General features: G+C 36.2%; 1 protein-coding gene and 1 long non-coding RNA gene across 14 annotated transcripts in view; one reads left to right on the top strand and one right to left on the bottom strand.

Moving 5' to 3' along the window:
• Positions 1-2,102, top strand: part of LOC140691298 (uncharacterized) — a 30,951-nt gene extending 28,849 nt beyond the window's left edge. Inside the window, exon 4 of the long non-coding RNA XR_012066900.1 lies at positions 73-2,102. This is a non-coding gene — a long non-coding RNA (uncharacterized lncRNA). The remainder of the gene's footprint in view (positions 1-72) is intronic.
• DNAI7 (dynein axonemal intermediate chain 7) overlaps positions 1-13,690 on the bottom strand; it is a 58,431-nt gene that overhangs the window by 40,060 nt on the left and 4,681 nt on the right. For 8 of the 13 annotated variants that reach the window (XM_072954588.1, XM_072954598.1, XM_072954594.1 and 5 more), the window contains 4 exons: positions 8,726-8,810; positions 7,334-7,425; positions 5,038-5,139; positions 3,992-4,129 (listed from right to left, as the gene is read on the bottom strand). In XM_072954588.1, the coding sequence (XP_072810689.1) occupies positions 3,992-4,129; positions 5,038-5,139; positions 7,334-7,425; positions 8,726-8,810 (417 nt within the window). Of the gene's footprint in view, positions 1-258; positions 366-3,991; positions 4,130-5,037; positions 5,140-7,333; positions 7,426-8,725; positions 8,831-10,512; positions 10,528-13,690 lie in introns of those variants that run through there. The other 5 variants (XM_072954595.1, XM_031670604.2, XM_072954592.1 and 2 more) reach the window with 5 other exon arrangements.

Genomic DNA, 13,690 nt, shown 5'->3' with positions numbered 1-13,690 from the left:
GTGTTTTACGTCATTCTGTTCATTCAGTTCTGCAAGTTACCACTACTACTGTTCATTGTGCCTGTTTTATAGGTGAGGAAACTGAGGCAATCCGGTTCCACCAGTAAGGAGCTTGGAGGACGCCACTCCACCCTAACAAGGGAGAAGCTGAACAGACGGAAAAACCAACTCTTCTTTGACCCATAACAGAGGACGACACAGGGCAAATCCCCGTCCCCAAGACTGGAGACCCACTGGTGAATCCGCGAGTCGGTTTACCTGAGCAGAGTCAGGAGGAAAAACCACTGCGGGGGAGCCGGTGCCACGTAGGAAAACATGAACCGCAGGAAGAGTCGCTGGAGGATCAGGGCGGAGCGCGGTGAGAGTCACAAACTTCCGGGAGGACGCTGCCCGGGGAGCGTGAGCGCCCAGCGTATCGCGAGATTTACTATCGCGAGACTTAGCTGCAGGTGCTCAACACGGTGCCCACAAAAAATGAGCGGAATAAACCCCCTCGTGCCTGCGACAGGGGGAGGGGAAAAGGACCCACAAACCAGAGCACTCTGTTCTTCACAGGGCTTGATCTCGGGAAAGTAATTAACTAGAGCCTACGTGGAATTTCATCAGAGCCTAAATCACCGGGGGAAAGGAACTACCCAACTCCAGCTGGCTCGAGCTATCCCCTCCCACCTAAGAGGGAATAAGAAAAACCACAAACACTTGCGAAGTTCACCGTCCAGAGGCACAGGCTTGCTGAAAGACTGGGGCCAAATCACAGGTCTTCTCCGCTCCCCAATCCCACCTTACCGCCACGTTACTAAGGGCTTATTTACAGCAGTTCCTTTTACCCACAACATCATGTCCAGCTATCAAGAAAAAATTACAAGGCATACCGAAAGGCAAAACCCACAATTTGAAGAGACAGAGCAAGCATCACAGCCAGACATGGCAGGGATGTTAGAATGATCAAATCAGGAGTTTAAAACACCTGCGATTAATATGCTAAGGGCTCTAGTGGATAAAGTAGATGGCATGCAAGAATAGAGGACGATGTAAAGCAGAGAGAGGGAAATCCTAAGAAAGAACCAGAAAGAAAAGCTAAGATCAAAAACAGTTCAAGAGAAATGGAGAACGCCTTTGACAAGCTTAGGCCTTAGCCGGACTCAGCTGAGGAAAGAATCTCTAAGCTAGAGAATGGGATCTTCAAAACCAAAAAGCAAAGAGAACAAAGACTGGAAAAAGCAAAATAGAATATCCAAGGACCATGGGACAACTACCAAAAAATGTAGCAAATATGCCATAGAAATACCAGAAGAAAAAGAAGAGTACAAGAGAAATACTTTAAATAATAATGACTGAGAATTTCCCCAATCTACTGTCAGACCCCAAACTACAGATTCAGGACGCTCAGAGAACACGAAGCACGATAAATGGCAAAACAAAGAAAAACAAAAAACTCTTTATTTATTCATATCATTTTCAAAATACAGAAAATCAGAGATAAAGAAAAATTCCTAAGAGCAGCCAAAGGAAAAAAGTACCTCACCTTTAGAGGAACAAAGTTAACAATTATATCCTACTTCTCAGAAAGTAAGAAGAAAGTGGAGAGGTATTTAAAGTGTTGGGGAGAGGGTATAGCTCAAGTGGTCTAGCATGCACAAGGTCTTGGGTTCAATCCCCAGCACCTCCTCTAAAAATAAAGAAATAAAAAACCTAATTACCTCCCCCGGCAAAAGAAAACAAAAAAAAAAAATTAAGAGAAATGGAGGCACAGCATGTTCAAGTAACAGCTAATAAGTGGCAGGATTTAATTTTGCACGCTGACAGATAATACATAGCAAATGTCTAAACTGAGAGAGACAGCGTAGTAGTGCTGGGTAGTTAAGGGCTCAAGCCTGAAACCTGGGCATCCATCCTTATCACCTGCTACCAGGTGTGACCTTGGCCAAGTTAGTTAACATCTCTGTACCTTGCCTTTTTCGTTTGTAAAATGGGGATAATGGTGCCTACGTCATAGTGTTATTAGGGAAATTCAGCTGAATAACCGGAACCAGGCTGAGAAAGCCTGGTATAGTAAGTGTCATCTAAGAGTTTGTCAAATAAATAAGTGGGATAATTTGGAACTTGGTGTTTACAATGGGATCACTGCTATCCAATTCATTCTCTTTTTCTTGTGGCTTCCTGCTTTCGTTTCCTATTGCTACTGATTATTCTCCTCTTCTGTCCCCTTTTTGTTTTACTTATCCTTTTCTCATCTCCCCCTACTATTTATTACTTCCGCTTCTATACCCCACATTCATAATAGGAAGATGTCACAACCATCTCATCACTCGTGATCTCTAGTCTCCATCCTGCTGCCTCCCTGCTAATCAAAGAGCAGCAGATTCCTGGACCAGCATCACGCCATGGCAGCCTCCCTGGTAGACAGGATATGCAATTACAAGAACACTGTATGATGAATCCATTAGTGTCCAAACATCTCACAATGTATGGGAGGCTCTTTGCAGCATTTGCAAAGTCAGAATAAGGCCCATCTAAGGTCTTGTAGGGGACTGTAAGCATGTCACAATCTGTTTCTTCATATGTAAAATGAATCTCATAAACTTGTGGTCCGGATTAAATTAGGCAAAGCATGTTATGACCTTAACAGCGTCTGGAGTTATCCCATTTGATAGCAACATGGAGAAGGTGCAAACCACAGTAACAAGAAGCACCAGAACATGGTAAGGAATTGAAACAAAAGCATCAGAGGATAAAAGGACTCTGAAGACTGTGAATTCCACCAAGTTTCTACTGTTACGTAGATGTGTCTAAGTGCGAATTCCTTTCTGTTTATCCTAACTTAAGATTTGTTCGGTTTCTGGGGATTCTGGAAAATTGTCTGCCATTATCTCTGAATATTGTCTCTCCCTTACTCTAGATCTCCTTCTGGTACTCCTTTTCAAGATATGTCTAGCCCTTTTTGTGCCATTATACCTGTTTGTTAACTACTCTTTGATATTTTTCATCTCTTTATCTCTCTGTGCTGTATTCTGATAAATTCTTCCAGTCTAACTTCTGACTCACCCTTTATTAAAAATTCTCAGGGGGAGGATATAGCTCAGTGGTAGAGTGCATGCTTAGTACGCACGAGGTCCTGGGTTTAATCAAAAAAGTAAATAAATAAATAAACCTAATTACCTCCCCCCCAAAAAAAGCCCAAACAACAAAAACAGTAAAGGTGAACCAGTCAAGTTATCATCTCCCGTTGCAGAGCAGTTTTTTCCCAATTATCCACATTGTCCACATTACCTTTTTGAGTCTCTCAGCCATAAAAGAGTCCCTGATCCAACTTGTCACCTTGCTTGTACCCTAGGCTTTGCCTCCTGATGTCCCTTTAAATGAATGCTAAACCACCAGGGGTTAACAGTTGCTCTGGGAAGCGACTTTGAGACTTGCCTACTTTTCTGAATTGTTTTATGGCCTCCAAGATTTTCCTTTACTTTCTTTTGAGATGGGCAATGGATTTAAATGTCCTTAAACTTTTTTCCCTAGCATTTTTAAGTGCACTGTGAAGTGGTAGCTCCTCAGACTAGCCTATCCATCCTATTTGCAGAAATAGATATTCTTATTCATTTTTATACTTCCTGTGCTTAAAAGTGGTGCCTGGCACATAGTTAACATTAAAAAAAAATGTGTACTGAATCACTGAAGAGTGGCTAATTCCAGCCGAGGATAAAATCACACAATTTTCTACTTGAGTTATCTACATAAATGGATGCAACTTGAACTTTTTTCTTGTTAGACGCACATACAGTTAATATTTCAGATTTATGTTAGGTTGATCTTACCTAAGGTGGGAAGAGGTTTTTAGGAGTTGTAAAAAGAAAAAAAGAGACCAAAAAGATGAGCAAATATCCTCTCCATAGCCAAGGAAGTAGTAGTGTTATGAATTGGCAAATACTATATGTATTTAATTTATCTCTATTTTTAGAGTCAGTATCAGAGTACAGAATAACACTTAAATACTTACATTTAGCACTAATTTACTCTTTGCAATCACTGCCTCAAAAGTCTCATTGGTTTCCTCTTTCCACAAGCTAATAAAAGTATTAATTTCTTGGGATATTGAAGGATCAGGACTCCCATCACATTGAATGTAGTGTTTCCACTGTGGAGTAAAAATGTTTGAAGGTTCACACGGATGAAAATTCAACCAAAGATTAAAAATTCCTTCTTTTTCAAAGTATGAGTTCTTATAACCTAGTTTTCCCAATTTAGGCAAAAAACATATTATGACTTTAACTAGTTTCTTGAGATATCTGTAAAAATAACAAAATTCCTCTTCATCAAAATAATGTATAAGCCTTAATAATTCAAATTAATAGATATTCTATTTATTGTCATATTTGAATCTTTAAAACAGTATTTATGAGTTGATTTTGGTTTGCTTTCCTCTCCAATCATACAGCTCCTGTGTGTACAAAAGCTAACACTTGGGCTGTCTTCTGCCTCTCAAATTATTACTAATTGTTCATCGCCACTGTCATTTCAGGATGAGTCCTTCCATTCATTTTCTAGTCAGTGCAAGTTCAACATTTGTAATCATACTGTACTCACAATTTTTCGCTTTAAATTATACTACAATCTTTTGCCATATTATTACAATTTTCCCTTTTTATCCTGATCATCATCTATATTGTTTCCAAAGTTATGCTGTTTTGAGAAACACTAGATTGCCTTAAGCTCATTAAGCTTAAGATAAAAAATACATCTTAATTATATATCTTAATTAGGATATCTTATATATCTGAATTAGGATAATTCCCTCAGTATAGAGTCCCCAAAATTAAATCAGAATCAAAGGACATAAAAATGTCAAGGATCTTATTTTTGACAAATAGTTTTCTCAAAACTACATGAATTTACTTCACTACAAGCAAGATGAGAGAGAGATTTGTCAGATCAGAGATTTTTTTATAGACAAATTTAAATTTTCTTGTTATTAATCTGGATACCAGATTACAACTCCCTCTTTTGTTGTCAAAGCATTAACTAAAAATAAAAAAGCAGTTTTACCTGAGAAAGCAATCTCTTCTCTCGTTTCAATTTCTCTGCTTCAGGGAAACACCTCTCTAATAAATAAAGTTCTTCAAGTTCTTCATTGCTCCTTTCTAGAGCCTGTTGCATGCGAATACATAACATTGATCTTGTCTTTAATTTCAGCTTTGTGTCTCACAAGTAGCATCTAAAATGTACTAGACAAAGTATTTAGCCCTCAAGATGAATACTAAAATGAGAATGAATGTAACTGTTATTTCCAAGCAGTTTAATCTGAAACAGTGGTTTACAAAGTGGGATCTGCAGACTCCCAGTGGGTCCCCCAAACTCTTTCAGGATCTGAGGTCAAATCTATTTTCATAATTATACTAAGGCATTTTTGCTTTTTTTGCAGTGTACACATTTGCACTGATGGTGCAAGATGGTGTAAAGCTGCCGGTGCCTTAGCACAAACTGGCACAGGCTGTATTGGTGGTCTTACCCTGCCGGGAAGGCGGGTAGTAACCAGTCAGACTCACATAAGAATGACCTGAAGAATAAGTGAAAGTTACTAATTTCATTAAATGTCACAGCTTAAGTATATGCCTTTGTATTATTCTGTATGATAAAATGGGGTGTAAGCATAAAGCACTTCTGCTACCTATCAAAGGACAATGCTATCTTAAGAAATAAACACTTGTGCAATTATTTGAGTATTTTAGCAGACATTCTTTCAAAAATGAAGTGAGTGTGTCACTTTCAGGAAACAACTCAAAGTACTTGTTTCTGATAAAATTCAAGCTTTCAGATACAAATCTGAATTTTAGAAAACTTGTGTCCACCACTAGTGAGTGTGACAGTTTCCCAATCCTTAAACACTTTTCTTTTTTTTTTTTAACATTTTTTATTGATTTATAATCATTTTACAATGTTGTGCCTTAAACACTTTTCTGATTTGATTGGCGATGATATTCATGCATGTGACTTTTTGGATAATGAATACTAAAAATGTGTCAACGTTTGGAAGCAAATAATTCAGTGAACCAATTTTTCCAAGCAACCAATGCATAATATTGCAAAATCATGCATGGATACAAGATCTATTCAGAGTTTAAGAACAGATCAGTGTTTTAGTATGATAGCGTATGTAAAGGTCATTGATTTGGTTTCACATTAAGGTACTACCATCTACTGAGTTTCAGTATAGTATCAAAGAAGACTAGCCACGGTGATCTGAAAGGTTACTACAGTACTCCTCCTTTCCCCACTACATAACTGTGTGAGGCCAGATATTTTTTAATATACTTCAGTCAAAACAACACATTGTAACAGATGGAATAATGAAGGAGATATGAGATCCCGTTGTCTCCTGTTAAGTCAGATATTAAAGAGGTTATAAAAATATAAACAATGCCACTCATTTTCCTAATTTAAAAATATATATAGTGTGTGGTGCTGGATGTTAACTAGATTTACTGTGGGATCATTTCACAATATGTGCAACTATTGAATCATTATGTTGTACACCTGAAACTAATAATAATGTCAATTATATTTCAATAAATATATATATATTGTAATTGTTTTTTCTTAAAAGTATGTTAATGTACTTGTTTTTTATTCATGTTTATTTTTAATAATGTTTAATCTCTTTTAATATAATAAATGTCTTTAAATTCTGTTTTAATATCTAATATGGTAAATATTGATGGAGATAACCCCTATGAACAAAAGCTCCTTGGGGGGGGTCTTCAGTTTTTAACAGTAATGAGGTTTTGTCCTGGGATTAAAATATCTCAGTCCTACTGATCCAATAATGAAAATTCTGATGAAAAAGAGAAGCAAAATTTTAACATATGACATTTGGTAGAATTTGAACATTTTTTGTCCCTATTTAATTATCCATAACACATTGAGAATAATACCTTTTTTATTTTTAAATTGAAGTTCAGTCAGTTACAATGTGTCAGTTTCTGGTGTACAGCACAATGTCCCAGTCATGCATATGCATACATATATTTGTTTTCATATTCTTTTTCATTAAAGGTGAGAATAATAACTTAATAGTTTTAAGCACGGGCTCAGGCTACTACTGTCTAAGTCCTGACTCTGTAACTTACTAGTTTCTTAATCTCTCTATTCCTCAATTTCCTGATCTATGAAATGTGGGTAATAATTTACCCACCATAACTCTCTGATAGGATTAAATGAGTTAAACCAGTTCACATAAGGCCTAAATGCTACTAGTAGCTATGCGGAAGAACATTAAATGGCCAGACAGATCTGACAGCCACATAGTTTGTCTTCAGTAATAATATCATTAACGTGTATTTACTTTTGCTTCAAGTTTTCGCCATTTTTCTTTCTCAGTTCGTTGTATTTCAAGTCTCTCCATTTCTTCTTTTTCATGTTTCACACGGGCTTCCTCTAAAGAACAGCAAAACGTTTTGTTTTTTTTTTTCCAGTCTGTTTTCAAGCCCTTAAAGTTAACGTCAAATATTTTCAAGATACAGTGATGCTGGAATACTTTATAGAAGTCACAACCTTTATTATGTGGTAGAAATAAAACAGGTGCTAGATTTCTTTCAAAAAATTAACACGACTCTCAAACTTTCTGGCCCACAATGATATTTCTCGTCTCCAAAAAGTTTATAGCAATCCAATAATGATTTTAATCAGTGAAAAATCACAGCTCTATCATGGGTAATTAAGAAGAGAGAACATCTTCAGAAGATTTCCATAATCTTGTGACATCTGCATCATCGGAATTACCTTAATTTTCTCTTACTTTCAACTACTAAGAAACAACAAATGAAATACATGTTGAAGAATATGGGTTTAGCTCAATATAGTAAAACTTTCCCAAGATGTAGGATTCTGATACTGAATTCTTATCATGAGTCACCTAAAAAGGACTTACATGATTATACCTAAAAAAATCAGCATGGAAACCTGAGGCTATAGACTTTTACAGCCTGAATCTGAATCAACGGATGTTCTTCATGCTAAAAGCTACAACCACTGGAGCTATTCGGATTTTTAAAATCGCTTTTTGGCATTTTAAAGAATCAATACTTTTATTAATTTATATTTGACATTCTTTAACAAATGAAAGTCCTCTTTAAATTGGCAAATAAATATTATTAATCTATAAGATCTTAGGCTGTTCTGTGTGTTTCTCGCTAGAGTATATTTCCCATATTTAATTTGAGTTTCAGAATTCTTACTGCACAATCAGCACCAATGCCTCTAATTTAATCAGTGAATATAAACACTTTTAAGATAAAGTTGCCTAACACAGCACTATGAATCAACTTCACTTCAATAAAAAATTTAAAAAAATACGGTTGCTATATTTTGCCAATAAAAATACAGGATACTCAGTTGAATTTGAATTTCAGATAAACAATGGACTCTTTTTTTGGTTTAAGCATGCCCCAAATATTACATGGGACAAATTATCCCAAATTATCCATTGTTTATCTGAAATTCCAATTTAACTGGACATCTTGTATTACATCTGGCAACTCTACTTCAAGATATATCAGAGAGTGATTGGTGTGTACTAACAGAACTTTCTGGGTACCCTTTAAATAGTAAATAGCTAATGTGAAACATTAAATTTAAAAAAACTAAAAATTCTGAAAACTGTTTGTAAAAAGTATTGACTGGATTACAGAAACACCAACCTTCTGAGTTTGAAAACAGTATCATCTGTGCTTCATACCTTCCTCTTTTTGTCGTTTCTCCTCCTCCTCTTGTAGCTGCTTCAATCGTTCAGCTTTGGTGATTTTCTTTTTCTTACTGCCAGACTTAACAAAGGCCACAACTTTTAAAAAAGCTATTAGCATGTACCCAAATTACTTTAAAACACATATCCCTCAAATAGTAATTATGGAAAAACACTTTTGTTTCCATGAACCCAGTCTTGTACTCATTCAAATAAGACTGCCTATTAAGTGCAAAGCCTCGAGGGACAAAGTAGGGAAACAAGAAAAATGCACGTATAAATTATTCAAAGGCAAGAGTGACAGTTACAAGTATATACAATGTAATTCTCTCATTCCCAGTTTTCACATCTTTAAAATGGTGCTGAATAAAACTTCGTTTCACTTTTGTAAGGATTAAAATAAAATACGTGTAAAAATGTACTTAACACTGCTACATGTCTATAAAAATTAGAGATATTTTAATGACTAACAGATATAAAGAGAGTTATTTTGCAAGTTTAGAGGAAGGGGAGATTATTTTTGGCAGCTGGGATCAAGTAAAATTTTTATAGAGCAGCTAGAATTTAAGTTTGTGCCCCAAAGATTTTAACACTCAGATATGAGGGGAAGATATCCAAAGAAGAGGGACATGCAGGCATAAAATACGGAGTTGGAGAGCACTGGACAGGCCCTGGGAAGGCTCCAGAGAGAGGTAATGATGGAAATGGAATGGAAAAGAAGGCTAGAGCCTATGCTATAGAGTGTGGACATTATTCTAAAAGAATTGTAAACCCTCTAAAAGTTTTCGAAAAGGGCTGTGGCTATTAAGAATGTCATTGTGAAAACTAACCTGGTATTAGGGAAAACGTGATTATGAAGATGATACCATTTTGGTGACTATTAACAATAGTTAATAAAGTCCTGACAATGGAAACGCAGATAGGATACTGGATGCAACAAATGCTTTATACGCTAACTTACTGGATAATGATTAAAACTGAAGGCAAGGAGAGGAAGGAGTCAGAGAAGGATCAAAAAAGAATAGTAGTCAGGAAGATGCAAATTTGCAAGAGAAACTGTTTAAAGAAATTTAAATATTGTTAGTATGAAGTGCTGGTGGAGGAGCCAGACAATGCTTACAGGCTTTGAAATTGGAGAATTGAGGTGTAGCAGAGATCAGGACTACAGCATACAGACTCGAGAACTATCTTGGTGACAACCACCTCCCTTCCATTTTCCCTAAGTGAGAGTGTAGAAACAGAAGCACACCATCTAAATTTCGGAATCAACAGAGTGGTTAATCCTTGGGATATACAGACTCTTGAATGCCTATCTTCGCTTTTCGGCTCACCTACTGCAGGATGCTCCTTTGGAATCTCCAATTTATTACCCCTATCACTTTCTCACCATTCATCACCCCCGCCCCAACTTCTTTCTTACCCCAGTTAGATTTCACAATTCATCACCACAATCACTAACTTATATATCTCCACCTGACCTGTCTTCCCCTCCCTCTGAGGAGCTTAGCTGGTAAACTCCTAGTTCGAGTTAAAGCCAACTCTCCGTTTATTTAGTATGAGCAGCTGGACGTTGCCAGAGAAAAATACTCGAGCTCAGATTCGTGACCACAAATTTTAAACAGGCTCTAAGCACCATCCTGTATTCCTACCACTATTCCATTCTCCTCACTCTTCAACCTTCCAAAATCCTTTCCTCTTTCCTACTCAGCTGTTGACCTCACCTCTTACATCACTAGAAATGTTAAGAGGATACTCTCCTGTACACATCAAATCTTTGAACCTACCTCTATTTTTGTCTGCCTTCCCTCTTGGTATAGTAGATGAACTTCGGCTCTCTGAGGCTGCGTCTGTCACTTTTACAGTAGATCCTATTCCTCACTGTCTAGTTAAGGCTTGGCTCCTGTAACTAACACCTCTAATTATTCATAGATTTCTGCCTACCTAGATTTCACATCCCTCTCCACCTTCTGCTCCAATGTTGGTAACCTTAATATCAGACCACCTAAAAGGAGTTGCCTACTGCTTCCACTTCCCCATTTTCTGCATGCCCCATTCCAATCAGGCTTCCATTTCTGTTGCTCCATTAAAACCTCACTTGTCATGGAACCTTAAGATGGCCACGTTTCCAATGACAATGGCCAATTTTCAGCCCTCATTTTACTCTTCTGTCATCATCATTTGACAACGTTTTCTTCCTTTCCCTTGAAATATTTCCTTCATTAGGCTTTAGGTTGGCACTGTCTGATTCTGTTTCTTCTCTTGCAAGTCCCTCCTTCTTAGACTTCTTGTCTGGCTTCTCCTCCTCAGCTGATAGTTGATCAGTAACTTCTAAAATTATTTGTTCATAGATTCCCTAAAAGAATTTTGAAAAGCTTCACACATTTTTAAGTTGGCACTGAAAACTTCTTTATCACAAGTTTAAATAGCTGCAAATGTTTTACTTTCTAGTATATGGTATGCACAAGAAAATTTTACATCACTCTTTTAAATATATCCACCACTATTTAAAATACATACATCACAAAAAAAAACTAACTAAATAAAATATATCCATCACTATTTAAATTATATCTGATGGATCCACATACTACAGTGATTTAATACCTAATGTTAATTCAAGAAATATGAACAACATTTAATAAAAATTTTAATCCTTTTCTCTTTGAACTCATATTTCCATTCCACTTCCCCCACCAAGTTTTATCCTAATGTAATACATCTGAAAAATTTTGTTGATCTTCCTATCGTATTTATGTTGTCAAAATATGTATGAAAATTTAAATTTCCTTGTCTCTAAGTTTCTAAGCAATACAAATTTTGCTCTGGATTGCATTCATTTTATTACTATATTCAGTGTACAATTTAATAAAGCAACATTTTATATCACAAATGTTGGTGAGTAAATATTAAAATACAAAAAGTGAAAATTTACTAGATATACATCTCTTGATGAGATGGTTGGGTTTTTTTCTTTTTGCTGGTTAGTTCATGATCCATGGATAAATGTTGGCTATTGCTGAATGAAACAAGAATTCAGACAGATTCTATTTTAATTTGTACAAACATAAGAAGTGAGAAATCTGGTTTATATAAAAAAGCCAAGGGGACTAGGTTCCAGCTGTATCATGCAGTTCTTTGAATCCTTTCCACAACATATGCCAAAAGTTATACTGATTTACCAAAAAAAAAAAGTTACACCTAGAGATAATTACTGATATTTGTGAAAATTTTCTTGTTTTTCTTTAAAGGTGTATTACATATGTATATATGTCTAAACAATGTAGTTTTCTTACTTTTGAATTTTACATAAATCCAATTACACTTTATGTATACGACTGTAATTTACTTCTTTCCTCGCTGTCATAAAGTACACATTACCAAAATTTACCATCTTAATCATTTTTCAAATGTGCAAGTTAATGGCACTGAGTACATTCACACTGTTGTACAACCATCACCATCACCCATCTCTGAACTTTTTTATCATTCCAGACAAACTCTGATTCCATTAAACATTGACTCCCCTCCTGCCCCTCCAACCCCAGCCCCTAACAATCACCATCCTACTTTCTGCCTTTGAGTTCGACTACTCTAGGTATTTCATACAAGTAGAATAATATATTTTTCCTTTTGTGTGATTTACTTCTTTAGGTAACAAATAATGATTTGCAAGATTCATTCATTTTTTGGGGGGGTGGGTAATTAGTTTTATTTTCTTAATGGAGGTACTGGGGATTGAACCCAGGACCTTATGCATGCTAAGCACACACTCTACCACTGAGCTATACCCTCCCCACTCCCAGGTACCTCCACTATAAATAAAGAAAGAAAGAAACCTAATTCCCCCTAAGACAGTAAATCTTCAATGTTCTCAATACACACACACACATAAAGTGGTAATTATGTGAGGTGACGGATGTGTTAACCAACCTTATTTAGGTAATAATTTCATAATACATATGTGTGTCAAATCATCACACTGTGTGCTTTAAAATTTAGACAATGTTATATGTCAATTATATGTTAATAAAGCCGGGAAAGTAATTTTCATGAGGGCACAGACTGTCTTGCTGCTGTACTCTGCCTACAACACTGCTAAATCAATAAAACCATTTTTCCATATGTTTGCAAGGCCTTGTGCACAAGGCTCTTCATTTCTACCTTGTTTGTGGTAGCAAAAAAACAGGGACAATATAAAAAAATCACAGACATACTCTCAATAGAATGTGATACAGCTATGAAAAGGGATGTAATCTCAATGTGCTGAAACAAAAAAAGGTCCCCAAGACATATTTACTGCATAGAATCGATGATGCCATCAGATGTAAGATGTACCTTTAAATCACAGCAAAAAAGAAAATGCCCAAGATGGGAATCTTAAAGGAGATGCCTGTATATACATGGATATTAGGTAAAAACAAAGGAACAGAAAGATACAGCAGGGCAACTTGCAAATCTCAATCCTGAAAATGAACATAAAGAAGGAAAAGAATTCCCTGAAAATTTAAAGCACAAGCTAGTTCATGGAGATTTGCAGTCTGACTCATACCAGTGCAGTCCAAAAACTCTCTAGAAGAGAATTTAAAGTAGTATCAGGTTGGTGGTAAGCCCACGTGACTGACAGAAGCAAACATCCTCTCTGGAAGAAACAGACGTCAACTCAGTACTACAATGATTGTAAGTTATTATCGCCCATGAGGCATATCTCAATTTCAGTCATGTTAAAATGTAAAAAGATGAGTATCCTGGAATTAATAAAATACAATATCATCAAGTGAAAAATAGGAGGTACAGGATGCTCCCATATGCGGGGAGAAAAGGGGGATGTGTGTGTGTGTGTACTTTTTAGTGCTTAGAAAATATATGAAAAGATACTCAATAGTTCTTTTAGTCTTGGATAGGAGGAACATTTACATTTTGGGGCTATTTTAATTTTGTACCATGTGTGTTTATTACTTTTTC

This window comes from Vicugna pacos, chromosome 34, assembly GCF_048564905.1.
Source record: "Vicugna pacos chromosome 34, VicPac4, whole genome shotgun sequence".
In the NCBI taxonomy this organism is placed as follows: domain Eukaryota; kingdom Metazoa; phylum Chordata; class Mammalia; order Artiodactyla; family Camelidae; genus Vicugna; species Vicugna pacos.
This window is presented reverse-complemented; position numbering and strand designations above follow the sequence as displayed.